This window comes from Manis pentadactyla, chromosome 10 (assembly GCF_030020395.1).
Source record: "Manis pentadactyla isolate mManPen7 chromosome 10, mManPen7.hap1, whole genome shotgun sequence".
Classification (NCBI taxonomy): domain Eukaryota; kingdom Metazoa; phylum Chordata; class Mammalia; order Pholidota; family Manidae; genus Manis; species Manis pentadactyla.
In genome coordinates this window covers 99,553,532-99,569,270 of record NC_080028.1, presented here as the reverse complement: position 1 = coordinate 99,569,270, position 15,739 = coordinate 99,553,532, and the positions used below count along the sequence as shown (strand labels likewise).

The following is a 15,739-nucleotide window of genomic DNA, read 5'->3' as shown; positions in this document are numbered from 1 at the left end:
ATATGGATCCCTGCTTTCCACAAGCAGCCAGAATCTCAGTCTCTCCAGGAATTCTGCCTGTCTTAGCTTTCCAATCCCTCAATCATGAGAGTATCATAAAAGCACCATGAAATGTAGGTTTGTGCTCCCAGAGCAGATCTCCAGAATTAGGTATTCAGCAGTCCCAGGCCTCCACTCCCTCCCTGCTCCATTTCTCTTCCTTCAGCTGGTTAGCTGGGGTGGGGGAAGGGTCCCGCTGGGCCACAGCTTTGGTATGTTACCCTGTTCCATGAGGTCTGCTCTTTTCTCCAGGTGTATGCAGTCTGGCACAGTCCTCCTTCCTGGTTTTCTTTCAGGATTAGTTGTATTATATTTTCGTAGTATATGCAGTTTTAGGAGGAAGCCTCTGTCTCACCTCTCATGCCACCATCTTTACACATGATGTATTTTTGTTTTGCATCACTGCTGTACTATTCTGTGCATATTCTGTGTCTGACTCCTTTCCACCAAGTGCTGTGTGTTTAGATATTCCATGTTTCTCTGGTACATTTAATACATTGCTTATAACTGTAGCCAAATTCCCATGGATCACAGTCACTGTGTCTTACCTACTGACCCTCCTAATGATGGACACTGGATTGCTTCCACTCTTCCATCACAGTGATACTGTGATGAACACTGTCATGCACATTTTCCTCTGGGACTGCATTCCCAGTTCATTTGAAATTTATATCTAAGAGCAGAATTGCTGAATATTAAGGCATTAATTTGACTAACTAGTACTAGACTGCTTCCCAGCCCACTGTTCCCACTGACACGAGCTGCACCCATGGGCTCCCTCTCCCCACATCCTCACCAACATTTGGCAGTGTCCAGTTTTTTATTTTTGCCAATCTTTTAGCCATAAGGTGACATCTTGTTATTTTGTGTTTTTTAATTACTAATTATTTTAAACATCTTTTATCACCCTGTTAACTTTTTCCAATTCCTTCTCTATAAATTACCCATTCAAACCCTTTGTCCATTTTTGTTTTATTGGCTTTTTTTGTTCTTGTTGATTTGTAGGAGTTCCTTATATATTTTAGATACTGGTTCGTTCTTGATTTTAGACATTGTAAATATTTTCTCCCATTTGTTACTTCTATTATTATTTCTGTTATATCTAATATTAATGTGTCCAAGTCGTGCTCTTTTAAATTGATATGCTTGATTTTGTTTAATGAACTTCAATACATTTGGAGCCTAATGGCTTTGGTTTTTGAAATTTTGTTTTAAAATTCCTTCCTGCCCACAGGATCAAAAGATATTCTCCTGCACTATCTTCTAATAACTATATAATTTTACCTTCCACACTGGTCTTTTCTCCACCTAGAGTTAATCCTTAGGTGTGATGGGATGTGAGGATCCAGTTTTATTTTTCCCATATAAGGCAGGAATCAGATAGTAAATATTTTAGGGTAGGTGGGCCATACCGTCTCTGGATAGAAACTATTCAACCCTGCTGTTATAGCTTGAAAAGAGCCATAGATTATATGTAAACAAATAGGTGTGGCTGGGTCCCAATAAAAATTTTTTTATGAAAAGAGGTTGTGGCCAGATTTTGGCCCTCAGGCCATCATTTGCAATCCCTGACATAGTCAGCTTCCCAATTTCACAATAGCTCTGTACAGTAGATGCTATTTTAAGGAAACTGAGGCACAGAGAAATTAAGTGACTTGAGAAAGTTCACTTGTCTAGTAAGGGGCAGAGCTGGGATTTGGATCTGGGTGGCCTGTCCCGAGAGCCTACCTTCCTGCCCTTTCTCCTTCCTGGCAGGGAGAAGGGAAGGTGGGCATGGGAGGACATGAGTCTGAATTCTGTGGCCTGGAAGTGCCCCCCTCATTCACCTTCACCTCTGCCCCCTATGCTGAGCCCCTTGCCCCTGCACCCTCCACCAGGAACATCGACACTCTCATTATTGATGTCTACCCTGTGCTGGACACACCTGCCAAGCAGGTCCTGTGGCAGTTCATCTACCAGCTACTGACTTATGAGGAGCAGGAACTCTGCCAGGAGAAAATCGCATGCTTCCTGGGCTACACAGCCATGACAGGTAAGCAGCCTCTCCCCATGCCCAAATCACCAGGCGAAGAGCCAGACATCTGTTCTCACCTGTGAGCTATGACAGCCAACCTGGGCCCCATTCTCACACAGATGTGCCAACATGCCATGCAGATACACACCCAGCACGCCCAGGCTGGGCCCACACTTGGCCCCATGGATGTGCTTTCTCAGCTTGACGTTTAGTCAGCATCCGCAGCATTACCCATCAGCTGAGACTTTAGACACTCCCCCTCACCTCCTGGAGTCTCAGGTTTCTCATCCTCAAAATGGGGGTGACCTCAGTGGCTGTGCTGTTCTCCCTAGGAAGTGTGGCACAGATTGTGAAGTTCATGTGGTCACTGTTGACAGACTTGGATCATGAGCACACAGCAGGGCCACACTTGGCGGATGGACCCTAATGCACAGAGACACACACAAGGACCTCCTGGGCCATGTGCAGCTTCAGCTTCCCCCTGCTGCCCACCCATAACAGTGTGCCCCCTGTGCCCACAGAACCATGCACTTCACCATTTAGGCCATGGGCATCAAAAGTGTGCCAAACTGTACATTTGTTCTAAGCCCTCTGCACCTGCTGTGGCATGGCACGCAGATCACATGCTGGTCCTCTTGTGCCCACTGTCTCTTGTCCCAGGGACTCACAGCTTGCTGAGTGAGGATCGAGGGTTTTAACAAGCATCTCAAAGTACAGGCTGGGCAGCAGATGTCCCACCCATCTGCCTAGACCTGGAAATTTCATTTCACTCCATAGGCCACACAGGGCCTAGTGTCATGGATGGGTGCAGACGTCTGCTGCCCTCACCCTCCCCATGTTTGGAGACTCCATGTTTGGCTGAGAAGACAAGGTGCCCATTTCCCCTTCCTGTCCCACAGCAGAGCCGGAGCCGGAGCTGGACCTGGAGCCAGAGCCAGAGCTGGAGCCGGAGCCAGCCCCAGAGCCCCAGTTGCGAAGTTCCCTGAGGGCCGCCTCCGTGTGCCGCCGCAGCCTCCGGTCCCAGGGCCTGGAGACCAGCCTTGGCTGCGGTAGGGCCCTGGGCTGAAAGGCTGGAGTGGGTGCAGAGGTGTGCCCAGGGCTTGGTTTTCCCACTTGCAAAACTGGCTTGGTGAGATGAGAAATCCCAGGAAAGGGGTGAGCAGGGCTGAGCGGTGGCCCTCCTGGGTCTCTAGGGCATGCTGGTTCTTTCTCCCCCGGGTCCAGGTTGGGGCCTGAGTCCGAGAGCTCAGAAGCGGTCCCTAGTCCCCTGTGGGCTTCAGCCCCCCTGATTCCTCAACAGGTCCCGGCAGCTGCCCCGAGATGCCTCTCCCTCTAATCCCAGGCGAGCGCCAGGCGGGTGATGGCACATCCCTGCCCGAGACCCCCAACCCCAAGATGGTGAGGCCTCTCTGCCCTCCTGTTGGTTCAGTGGGGGTTTGGGAATGGGTGACCCATGTGGCTGGGGCAGATCTCTTCCTCCCAGACTGCAAACGCTGGCCTCTGAGGCCATGTTAGGACCTTGTTGGGGAGGTGAGGGCGGATTGGCCTCAACCCTGCCTGCTGTCCCTACAGATGTCAGCAGTCTATGCGGAGCTTGAGTCCCGACTGAGCAGCAGCTTTAAAGGGAAGATGGGGACCACATCCAGATCCCGTGCCTCTCCCCCAGTGGCCAACCTGGCAGGCACAGCAGGTGGGGGCTCAGCCAGCTCCTGAGGGTAGCACCGGCCTCTGTCTTCCTGGCTGGCTGGCTAGGTGTTGCCCCACCTCCAGGAACATCCCTGGAGCCTCTCCTTTACTCATGACCACGTGACTCAGTTGTGGGGAACCCCAGTAGCCTCCATGGCAAGGGGCCATGCAGGACAGGATTGTCCCAGCCCCTCCCAGCCCCTCTGATCTTCATTCCCACTGTGGGTCTAGAAACACAGAGGGCTGCCCTCAGAGGCGTACCCAAGTCAGCATATGGCTGTTGGATAAATCATTAAGTGCATGCACTGCTCCGTGAATAACACATCTGGGAAGATGTGTTCTCTGCAGTTCAGAAGGCAGGATCCCAAGGTGAAGTTCCTGTGAGCCAAGGGCCCATTAGTGTAGGATCCTTGGTCTGGGGCCTGGAGGAGAACCCTCGGCCCTTTCAGTTGTGTTCACTGGGTGCCTTCCAAGACGATCTGGGGTCTGACCTGCCCTGAGCCTAAGAAGTGTTCTCCCCACAACACCCACTCTGGCTTTTGATCTCCCTCAGAGAAGGGCCTGGGGAGGCAGAGTCATCCAGGCTCTTCCTGTGCTGTGTCCAGAGAGGTAAAGGGAGGTGCCCAGGGACACACAGCAAAGCCAACCTGCCTTGGGTGCCCCAACCACCACCCCCTCCAGCCTGCACCTGGAACCCAGGTACTGACTGAAGAGGGTCCTCAAGCTCCATTCTCCCCCACAGGACACAGGACCCTGTCCAGCGTCTCATGGCCCAGCGAGCGGCTCCTGTCCTCCCCCTGCTACTACCCGCTGTGCTCAGGTGGCCCAGCCTCCCCCAGCAGCTCTGAGTCCCACCCCTACGCCAGCCTGGACAGCAGCAGGGCACCCTCCCCACAGCCAGGCCCAGAGCCCATCCGCTCCGACAGCACCCCCAGCCCGGACCCTGCCCACCCGCCCAGCCGCAGGAAGCTGTTCACCTTCTCCCGCCCCATGCGAAACCGGGATACTGACCGCTTCCTTGATGTGCTGAGTGAGCAGCTGGGCTCCCGGGTCACCATCGTGGATGATTTTCTGAGCCCCGAGAATGACTATGAGGAGGTGAGTGAGCATCACATGTGGAGGGCAAGAGGGCCAGGTATGAAATGGGGGTCTGTAAAGGGTACATGGTCCCCAGGCTCCTACCAAGGCCTACTGCCCTTGGGATTTGCCCCAGGCTATCCTCTCCTTGGCTTGAGCTATCCCGCCCTTTAACTCAAGCTATGACAGTCTTACCCAAGGCTATCCACATACCTTTTCTGAGGTTACCCATTCCTTGTCCCAGGCCACCCTACACACAGTCAGGCCATCCCACCACAGCCTCAGGGCAACTCACCCCTGCCCCAGGCCATCCCACTGGGCTGCTCTAGGTTCCAGCCTCCCTGGGCCCAGCCTTGCCCTCCCCTGCCTGCTCTGCCCCCACCAGATGAGCTTCCACGATGACCAGGGCAGCTTTGTAACCAATGAGCGGAGCAGCGCCAGCGAGTGCATCAGCAGCAGTGAGGAAGGCAGCTCCCTGACCTACTCTTCCATCTCTGACCACATACCCCCGCCCCCACTCAGCCCCCCGCCCCCGCCACCCCTGCCCTTCCATGACCCCAAGCCCAGCTCCCGCACCCCCGATGGTCCCCGGGGTCCTTCTCAGACGCTAGCCAAGCCCCTCACCCAACTCAGCCACACAGTCCCTCCACCACCCCCACCACCCCTGCCCCCACCCGTGCCCTGTGCACCCCCCATGCTGTCCCGGGGTCTGGGCCACCGCCGAAGTGAGACCAGCCACATGAGTGTCAAGCGCCTGCGGTGGGAGCAGGTGGAGAACTCAGAAGGCACCATCTGGGGTCAGGTAGGTGACCTGGGGTCTGGGGGTGCCCTGCACTATGGCAGAGTGGCCTGGGTAGCAGCATTGAAGAGAAGAAAGACCCTGTCCATCTTCTAGCCCCTGCTGTTTTCCTGCCTCTGAGTTCCCAGCATTGGGAAGCCAGGCAGCCCTGGTGAGCTCACTCCTTGCAGAAGACACCTCAAAACAGGGCCGGACCCCTCGGCCACCTCCTTAAGTCCCTTTGGTTGGCTACAGACCCTTTTTAAGTCCCCTCCTCCAATACAATTTGATGGCTTCTGCATGGAGAGTGTCCATGAGTAAGTGTTACTGACCATGCGGGGAGCTGGCTCACTACCTGATAACATGGATGATTTAGCTTCTCCTGACCCAGGCTATCCCAGGGCCTGATCGGGGATCTCCCTCTGGGAGCCCCAGGGCAGCCCTTAGAGGTGGGTGGGGTAGGGGACAGCCAGTATTCCTGCTCACTGTGAACTAAACAAACCTCTCCCTCACAGCTTGGGGAAGATTCAGACTATGATAAGTTGAGTGACATGGTGAAATACCTGGACCTGGAACTCCACTTTGGCACGCAGAAACCTGCTAGTGAGTGGCCTCAGGGGGTACGCCCAATACCAGGCCCCTTGAAACCCCACCCGATGTGGCATCCCAGGGCTTGGAGTCCCTGAGGTCTGCACTGATGGCCACGTACTTACTGTATCACTGGGTTACTTAACTTCTCAGCCTCAGTTTCCCCACCTCAAAGTGAAAATAATAGTAATAGCTGGCATGCTTATCAAATTCTAGAGACCCTTGTTTCTAAATAATTTCTGTGACAGCTCAACAAGGTAGGGACTGTGATCACCCAAACTTCCTGTTGAGGAAGCACAGAGAGGCTAAGGTAGACAGGAGGCATCCACAAACATGCCCCCCGGTCTCTTTCTCCTTGCCCCTCTCTGGGTTGTAGCCCTGTAGTTGTTGGGTGGGCCTCCTGGTAGCCAGAGATATTATGTGTGGAAGAGAAAGAAAATGGGATGAAAGAGAAAAAGCCATTATCCGTCCCAGAAGCATCTGCAAGGTGGAGAGGTGGTTGGTTTTCATACTCTGCCAGCTCAGTCCCAAGGTCCCAGGGAGAGAGGATGCCGGGAGAGGCACGCAGCAGGCTTGCTGAGAGATTAGACTGCTCGTCAGAGTCCGTGAGGGGGAGGCTGAGGAGTGGGGACTGTGGACACCCGCGCACAGTCTCGGTGAAGGCCATGGTTAGAGGGCGGCCGGACCGTTGGGTGTGTCCCTCCCCACCGCAGAGCCCCCTCATTAAACCGTCAGCTTCCCTTCCAGAGCCTGTGCCAGGGCCAGAGCCCTTCAGGAAGAAGGACGTGGTGGAGATACTGTCCCACAAGAAGGCCTACAACACCTGTGAGGGGCTTGGGCGTCCCAGGGGCTAGGGACCACCCTACCCCTGGGCCGCAGAGCTTTGGATACGCCCCGGTGGATGACAAAGATTAGGTCGTGGCCCCCCACCCCCAACCCCCAATCCCCAATTCTCGGGGCACACAGCCAGCCACACCCAACCCTGGACTCCACCCATTGGCCCCGCCCCCAGCCGTGTCCTCCTTCTCAGGCCCCTCCCTAGTTTCTTGGCCCCACCCTACGGGCTCCACTCAATTCGACCTCTGTCTGCTCGAGAATCCCTCCCTCACCTTTAATCTGTCGCGGGAGGAACTTTCTCCATCTCTGGGCTAGGCTAGCTCCTGCCCCGCCTAGGTTCCTTGCCTCCCTCACCCAGGTTCCACCCAGTAACACGCCCCGCCCCCGATAACCTGCCGCCCCGCCCCCTTCCGCCCTGCCCCGCCCCCGCTCACCCTGGCGGCCCTGCCCGCAGCCATCCTGCTGGCGCACCTGAAGCTGAGCCCGGCCGAGCTGCGGCAGGTGCTCATGAGCATGGAGCCCCGGCGCCTGGAGCCCGCGCACCTGGCGCAGCTGCTGCTCTTCGCGCCCGACGCCGACGAGGAGCAGCGTTACCAGGCCTTCCGCGAGGCGCCCGGCCGCCTCAGCGAGCCCGACCAGTTTGTCCTGCAGGTGCCGGGGCCGTGAATACCGCCCGAGGTCGAGGGGTGCGGCTCAGCGGCCTCGGCCGCCTCCACCGGGCCGGAGTCGCTATGGCCAGGGCTGCGTTTGTCCCTCTCCCCTACTGCTACCGCGCTCACGCCTCTGAGTCCCAATTCTGCACCTTTAATGGTAGAATTACCTCAGGTCCCACCCGGTCCAAGGTAGATGGGATGAGGGTGCCCCCTAGGGGTTGTGCTTATTTTTCCTAAGAGAATACTGGGCAGCCAGCTAGCTGAACCCCACCCAGAATGCCAGCGGGCAGTGTGTCTCCTGCGGCCCCGGTGACTCCTGGCCCTGCCTTCATGGCAGATGCTATCAGTTCCCGAATACAAGACCCGCCTGCGCAGCCTCCACTTCCAGGCCACCCTGCAGGAGAAGACAGAAGAGATCAGGGGCAGCCTGGAGTGCTTGCGCCAGGCCTCCCTGGAACTCAAGAACAGCCGGAAGCTCGCCAAGATCCTGGAGGTCAGGGCACACCCCTTGTCTGGTCACTACCTGCCCCTCTGCCCCCTGGGGCCTCCAGCCTGAAGGCCCATCCTGATAGCTGGCCACGTGGTGGGGATGTGGTGAGGACCTGGGCACCACCTTCTCACCTTCCCTCTCCACAGTTTGTGTTGGCCATGGGCAACTATCTCAATGATGGACAGCCCAAAACCAACAAGACCACGGGCTTCAAGATCAACTTCCTGACAGAGGTGAGGGGGCCGGTTGGCAGTCTGTTAGCTGGCTCTACAGGAAGGCTGCGGAGGCAGGGCCTGACCCAATTTCTGGCAGAGGTGAGGAAAGAACCTCATGGCCAAGGAGGGCCCTTCCACCGGGAGGAAAAGCTGGCTGCCCACAGGCCAGGATGTGATTGCAGCGAAGTGGGGAGGGGGCTTTTCCAAGACAAACCTGGGGCTCTGGAAAAATGGAGCATGTGTGTTGGTGGAGAGAAGGGAGAGAAGGCTTCAGGAGGAAGGGAAGAGTCCCAGCTGGAGGCTCTGTGCCCTCAACACCATTACCACTGTCAGGCCAGCCCTACCCCCAGAAGATCTGGGCAAAGAAAGGACAGCTCAAATACCCAGCCTTCCCCAGGATTTCTGGGGCTTTTCCATAGGGTGCCTCTAGTTGTTTTAAGAGAAATGAAGAAAAACTCCACTTGTAAAGATGAATGGTTTAGGAAGTATGAGTCTCATATGGGCCCCAGATGATTCCAGAAAATAAGAAGATATGTGAATGGTGTCCCCTCCTTGTGCCATCAGGAAATCTTGGGTTATATCTGATGACAAGGGCAAGCTCACGATGACAGAAAACCTGGGGGCATCCTCTAGCTGGGGGCTGGAGGAGGCCTGGTTCCTGGGGGTCTCAGATATCTGGGCCAGGAAACTTCCTCCAAACCTCTGGGGAGGCCTACAGCATCCCAGCAGAGCTTCAAAGTAAGGAATACTAACCACTTGGGAGTTGTTCAGTGTCAAAGGCCAGGAATTGATACCACAGTCCAGGAAATGCAGGGCTGAGAGTACCTGGGACCATGTGATCAGAATCTGATCTGGTCCTTGAGCAGAATGTATGCTGGGGGTCACTTTCAGCTGAACTCTACCAAGACAGTGGATGGGAAGTCCACCTTCCTGCACGTCCTTGCCAAATCACTGAGCCAGCACTTCCCAGAACTCCTGGGCTTTGCTCAGGACCTGCCCACCGTGCCCCTGGCTGCCAAAGGTAGGTTGGCTGGGTAGGTAGGGCAGCAGAGGCACAGCCATCCTGGGCTGGCAGTGGCTCCACGAGGCTCTGTCTCCTTCCCCCCAGTGAACCAACGGGCCCTGACCAGTGACCTGGCTGACCTCCACAGCACCATCAGTGAGATACAGGCCGCCTGCCAGAGCATGTGCCCCTCCAGCGAGGACAAGTTTGCTGTGGTCATGGCGGTATCCTCTGAGCAGCATGTCCCAGAAGCTGGGGGACCCTGGCTTGGTCAGGCAGAGCTGCCTATGGCTCCAGTTGCCACTGCAAACCCTATGTTACAGCACTGATTCTGGGCAGAGGCTGCTGTGGGTCCAGGGGTTCTGGCAGAGGGTCCATCCTGGGTCATTCAGACTCTAAGCACTTACTCCAGGTCCCTGTGTAACTGAGGAGGAGCTCTTTTGACTGTCCTAAAGCCACTGCCTTGCCCCACCTGTCCTAATAGGTGAGTAGTAGAGCCCAGACTTAAGTCACAAGATAGAAGGAGAGTCCTGTCAGGCCCTGGCCAGCCAAAGGCCATCAGGAGAGCAGAATGTTCCCACTGAGCAGATAGTGACAAATGCTATTTTAAAGTGAGAGAGGGTAAGGCCCAGAGAATGACAAGGGCTACCCTGAGTGGATGTTGGAGAAGAGGAGGTGGCAGCATCTGAGCAGAGCCAGGTGGGAAGAGAGCTGCCCTGCAGAGAGGAGCAAGGGGAAGGTCCAAGGCTGCCTGGTGTGAGGTGGGTGAGAACCGCCTTGGAGGGCAGTGGGCAAGGGGACTGGAGCCCCTGAACAGGACATGGCTCCTGCCTGAGCACAGGGCCTGGGTGGAGCAGAGTGGGGTGGCTGTGCTGCTGTCTGGAGGCAGTGCCTGGCACCCACCTGGGGACACAACATGCTGGCAGCTTCCTCAACAGGCCCATCAGTCCTTCCTGGAGACGGCCCAGCCAGTGCTACGGGCGCTGGATGGGCTGCAGTGTGAGGCCACTGAGGAGCTGGGCAAGGCACTTGCCTTCTTTGGTGAGGATTCTAAAGCCACCACCTCTGAGGCCTTCTTTGGCATCTTTGCGGAGTTCATGAGCAAGTTTGAGGTGAGCCAGTGTGGCAGGCCTAGGGGTCCCTTAGGGGAGGTTGGGGCAGAGGTCAAAGGAGGAGTCCTGGGTGAAGCCCAGAGTGGGAAAGGGCCCCAGGGAGGGGCATGTCCCCACGGGGCTACCAGTAGGTCTCTGCCCTGCTCTCTGGAGTTGGGAGACTAGGCAGGGCTGGTGTGTGGCTGGGAGACCAGGCTCCTGCAACCCCTGACCATGCTCCTCCCTCCCCAGCGAGCACTCAGTGACCTGGAGGTCGGGGAGGGCTTGCGCAGCTCTGGGATGGTGTCGCCCCTGGCCTGGTGACGTGGCAGCCTGCGCCCTCCCCTCTGAGGCCTTGCGCGGAGACCCAAGCCAGAGGCTGTGCCCCCCAAGCTGCTGAGCAGCACACGTGCGGAAGGTGGGGCCCAGCTGTGCCCACGTCTCCAGCTGCCTCAGCTGTTGGGCTCAGCTGCCTGCAAAGGTGCACAGTGCGGCGGGTCCTGTCCTCTAGCCGGGCCCCCAGCTCCAAGCATGGGGCCGCGGGGCAGGCGCCAGTGTGTTTGCACAAGGAGGACCATACGCCTCAGACCTGGCTGTGCTCCCAACTCCCCAGGCTTCCTACACTCCTCCCCCCTTTCCCCCAGGGGGCTGTGTGTGCTCTCTGGATGCTGGGCTCCCAGAGAAGGATGGGGGCTGCAGCCAGCAGGTGGATTGCGAAGTAGTCTCCACCCCCTGGGGCAGCGTCTGCTGGCCGCCCTTGGGTGGCTTGGTGAGAGCACACCTAGCCCAGAAGGACATCTGAACCTCCTTCCTGAGTCTGCTCAGAGTTCACCTGAAGGATGCTGTCATGCAGCATGGACCCCGGACCCTGGAGGAGGCGGCCAGTGCCCTTGAGTATGCCACACCAATGAGCACAACAAGGCCTGGAGGTCTCTCACCCAGCCCTGCCTCCTGGGATGCTCAGAAGAAGGCAGCAGAAAGAAGAGCCCCAAGTACAGGGCCCTGGGGTGCAGGCACCTAGCCTGGGTCTTGGCAGTTGGAAGAAACTGCAGCTGGCTGCAGCAGAAGGGGACCAGGAGGCGAGAAGGTGGGCTGAGACACTGGGATGGACTCAATAAGGAAGACTCCTATGTCAAACTGCTTAAGTCAGGCTTTCTCCCAGTGAACACTCTCAAGTCCAGTTTAGAAGCTGTCAGTTTGAAGTGGGGAGTCTGGGAGTGGGATGGGGGTGGTCAAGGTAGGGGCAGAGAGAATGAAGTGGTGTTTGGGTGATGGATGAATAGGATTTGGTGACGGACTACCTGGATGGATGGTGATGATGGTCCCTAGAACAGATCCTGTGAGCAGAGCAAGTATGGGGTGGATGACACAAACTGGGGCATATTTGGGATCTCAGAGGCCATTTTACGTGTGTGTCTGGAGTCCCTGGTGAGGACTGGGGATGCAGGAGAGTTACCTGGATGTTGGGGGCAGGGGATGCTTGGGCAGGGACGGGTGTTACCTTGTTCTATCCTTTCCATGCTCCAGTTGGCAACTCTGGCATCAGGCAGCCTCCCATTACCGCTTTCCTCAACCTTCTTCTAGAGAAGTCTGAAATGGACTTTAAACCTGGTTCTTGGATTTTTTTTCCCCATAATAGAATATCTAGTGTTGCTCCTGAGCAGTATTTGGGACCTCTTCTGATCCCTCTTGTCTTCTACAGACCCCTCTTTGAGGCCATATATGTTCCTTCCTTGTTCCCCACTCATAGTGATCACATGAAAATGACTAAACCAAAATGTACAGTGTACCCAGATGTGGCATTTCTCCCCAGCAGCTCAAGCTGGATAATTTCCATGAATCCCCAAAGCCTGTGTTTCTGAGAAATGCCAGATCAGTTAAAATCCCTATGTGAGAGCCATAAAGATTATAGACTCCACCAGGTTGTGGACAAGTCTTGATCCCCAGCCCCAGGTAGACCACAGGGTATTTTCCTGCAAGTTAGAAAAAACACATGCTCTCTCCAGGTAGATCCGGCCCTGTGCTAGAGGGCACAGGCTAGCTAGATTTTCTCCATAACATGCCTTGTGTCCGTTGTCTATCAGCCATACAATGCAATAAATATAACAAACTGCCCCAAATCTCAGTGGCTTAAAATGGCAGCCACTTACCCCTCAGAAGTGTGTGTGTCACCTGGCAGTTCTGACCTGAGCTGGGCTCAGGGGACTCACTCATGTGTCTGCAGTCATCTGTGAGTCAGCTGAGCGGCTTTATCCATTATGTCTGGGGCATTGGCTAGGACAGCTGGGATGGCTCCATGTGGCCTCTAGTCCTTCAGCTAAATCGCCAGGACGATTCACATGATGGAGGCAGGAGCCCACGAGAACAAGCAAAGACACAAAAGACCCCTTGAGGCACAAGCTTAGAACGGGCACCTCACCCCTTACACCACAGTCTGCTGTCAAGTGACAAGGCCAACCCAGATTCAGCGTGAGAATATAGGCTCCATTCTTGATGAGAGATGCTGCAGAATCACCTTGCAGAAGGTGTGAATTCAGGGACAGGTGGAGAGCTGGGGCCATTTTTGCAATCAGTCTACCTCCTGTCCCCTTGGCCAGACACCCTGGTGCAGCAGCCAGCCTCCTTAACTTAAAATCTTCATGGCCTGAGTCCTGCCTGGGCCCAGCCCAGCTCTGGTTATCCATCTCTGTGTATCCTCCAGGGGTCCTGTGTCTCAGTCTCTCTTATCTAGTCACCCATGAGGGACCTGCCTCCTCTCCGGACACATTCAGTCCAGTGGGCAGCACTGGTCTGTGCTTGCTTAACAACCAGTCTCCTTTCTGCTGGGGAAAGCTCCCTGTTTTCCCTTTAGGAAATTATCCCTCCTCTACTCCCTGGCCTTGGGGCAGTGCTGATTGGCTAAGGATGGTCTCATGAATCTGGCTGGGTGGCTCAGAGTCAACTGAAGACTCAAATAGAACTGTTTGGAAAGGGAGGCTCCTTTTCTTCTGGATGAATTGTGGGGTGTATAGAGGGTGGAAGCTTGGAGGGAGCTGCCAGGACCACCACTTGGAGGGCACCTGCCTGGGTGTAAAGCCAACACAGGAGGGAAGAGGAGAGAAGACCACTGCATACAGCTCTTTGTCCCTGGATCCCACTGTGCCTGAGGCAGACATCTTGACTTGTCCTTTTCCCAACCAACAAACTCCCCCTCCACTTGTAAATTTTTAAAATTTATTTTAATTTTTGGCTTAGGCTGGTTTGAATGGAATTCTGTCACTTGCACCACTAAGAAGTTGACAAATAACATCAACAGATGGTTGTAGATGTTCAGTCTTTCAACATTCTCAATGAGCTCTCTTCATTCATAAATGCATTTGCCAATACTTTCTGATTGCCTGCTGTGTGCCAGAAACGATGCTGAGTGCAAACATCTTAGGGGGCTGCTCCCCAAGGTTGTTTGCATTTCATGGTGGTGCCACACCTGAGTCAGTACAAAGCCCTATATGTGAGCCAATATGTGCGCCACGTTCCGCCACTAACCCCTCACCAAATGACAAGGCGTGACTGTGTGAGCACTTACACCCCAGGAATGTATTCATCTCTCAGTAATACTAACGAAATAACAGCCTAATTACATACCTCCTTTCTCATTGACATCAGTTAATGTTTACTAGGCAGTGTGCTCAGTGTTTCACACATTTCAGCTCATTTTCCCTTCACAACAACTCTCTGAAGTGGGTTTTGTTATCTCCTTTTTGCAAATAAAAAGTCTGAAACTCAGGAAGGTTTGTGACTTACTGGGCCAAAAACTCAGGTCTGTCCACATCCAAGCCCATCCATTGAGTGAAAATGTCTTGCTTAGCACAACTTTTAACACACAAACGCGCACACACACGCACACACACACCTTACTGTTCCAAGGGCCACAGGTGCTGGCGAACTCAACTGAAAACTCTTACCTCTTTCCTCACCCAAAACACCATAGACTAGGTGGTTCTGGAAGTTGTTAAGTCCAAGATCAAGGGGTTGGCAGTTGTGGTTTCTCCTGAGGCCTCTCCTTGGCTTGCACATAATCACCTTCTTGCTGTGACCACACAGCCTTTTCTCTGTGCACACCCATCCCTGGTGTCTCTTCCTCTTCTTATAGGGACACCAGTCTTACTGGACCAGAGTCCCACCTTTATGGCCTTATTTAACCTTAATTGCCCTCCCTTGAAGACTGTAGTCCCAAGTGCAGTCCCATTCTGAGGGCTTCCACACAGGAATTTGGAGAGGGGGACACAATTGGGGACACAATTCACCCCATAACACTCCCTTATCAGGTGCCAAGGATATAATAGTCCTACTTCCAAGGAGGCTTCAAAGATCCCTGGATTGAGTTGATGCTTCAAAGAGAAGGCATTCTATCAAGCAGGATTTTCTCACCTCCATCCTCATCCCATGTTGTTCAGACCTTGCTATCAACTCCAAGGCAGAGTTAATTCTCTATCTGTGCTATATTCCCCAAGCTCCCTGAGGTCTCCACACATCGGTGAACACAAATCACTCCCCGGGCTCTTTCCCCTGCACCTGGAAACACCCCTCCCCCACAGGCCCAGAAGAACAGTCCAGACCCAAGGGGCTAGAGCCCTCTCACTCCCCCGTTAGAGCCATATCATTCGGGACTGTCCACATTCACTGCCTCTGTGTCCTCACCATCCCCTCACCCATCAGCCCCCTGTAGTCTGGTTTTCTCTCCCATCATCCCCTTGAACCTGCCATCGTCCTGACAGGAAGACACGGGAGCCTTTGTTCTTATCTTAACTGACCTTTACTTGAGCAGCACTGGGCACTGTTTGCCCTCCCTTGGCAAATTCTCACACACCCAGGCTTCAGCTACCAGGTGTCTGTGCACTGATAACCCTATAATCAGCCTGGTTTCTACCGGCTGGTTTCCACTGCTTCTAGCCTTTGCACACAGCAAGTGCTCAATAAGTGCCCATTAAATCAAATTAACATCAAGGTAGGGGCCTACCAAGTTGCTCAAGAAAATGACTGCCTCCTTTCTATAAAACCACTTGGCCACATGTATCCAAAGCCCTAAAACAAGGGTCGCAAAGTAAAAATCCACAGAGGTCAGACAGGGCAAACATACCCAGTGCTCAGGGTAAGGAAACAAGGACACGAGGCTGAGGATGAAGGGTGACTGACAGGGACGGGGACAGATCACAGGGAGGGGTGGAGAGTGAATGCCCCATATGCAGGAGTCCTCCACTGTCCCGCCAAAGAACCTCCCTGTGGGAAGGC

The 15,739-nt window shown here is 54.7% G+C and overlaps 1 protein-coding gene across 4 annotated transcripts in view; it reads left to right on the top strand.

Moving 5' to 3' along the window:
• Positions 1 to 13,836, top strand: part of GRID2IP (Grid2 interacting protein) — a 47,604-nt gene extending 33,768 nt beyond the window's left edge. For 2 of the 4 annotated variants that reach the window (XM_057487387.1, XM_036896977.2), the window contains 15 exons: positions 1,917 to 2,071; positions 2,956 to 3,102; positions 3,354 to 3,451; positions 3,626 to 3,743; positions 4,482 to 4,837; positions 5,202 to 5,618; positions 6,110 to 6,197; positions 6,930 to 7,007; positions 7,474 to 7,670; positions 8,010 to 8,165; positions 8,309 to 8,395; positions 9,269 to 9,398; positions 9,486 to 9,604; positions 10,328 to 10,492; positions 10,724 to 13,836. In XM_057487387.1, the coding sequence (XP_057343370.1) occupies positions 1,917 to 2,071; positions 2,956 to 3,102; positions 3,354 to 3,451; positions 3,626 to 3,743; positions 4,482 to 4,837; positions 5,202 to 5,618; positions 6,110 to 6,197; positions 6,930 to 7,007; positions 7,474 to 7,670; positions 8,010 to 8,165; positions 8,309 to 8,395; positions 9,269 to 9,398; positions 9,486 to 9,604; positions 10,328 to 10,492; positions 10,724 to 10,795 (2,383 nt within the window). In that variant the 3' untranslated portion in view covers positions 10,796 to 13,836. Of the gene's footprint in view, positions 1 to 1,916; positions 2,072 to 2,952; positions 3,103 to 3,353; positions 3,452 to 3,625; positions 3,744 to 4,481; positions 4,838 to 5,201; positions 5,619 to 6,109; positions 6,198 to 6,929; positions 7,008 to 7,473; positions 7,671 to 8,009; positions 8,166 to 8,308; positions 8,396 to 9,268; positions 9,399 to 9,485; positions 9,605 to 10,327; positions 10,493 to 10,723 lie in introns of all 4 variants that reach the window. The other 2 variants (XM_057487386.1, XM_057487385.1) reach the window with 1 other exon arrangement.
• The last annotated feature ends 1,903 nt before the right edge of the window (positions 13,837 to 15,739 follow it).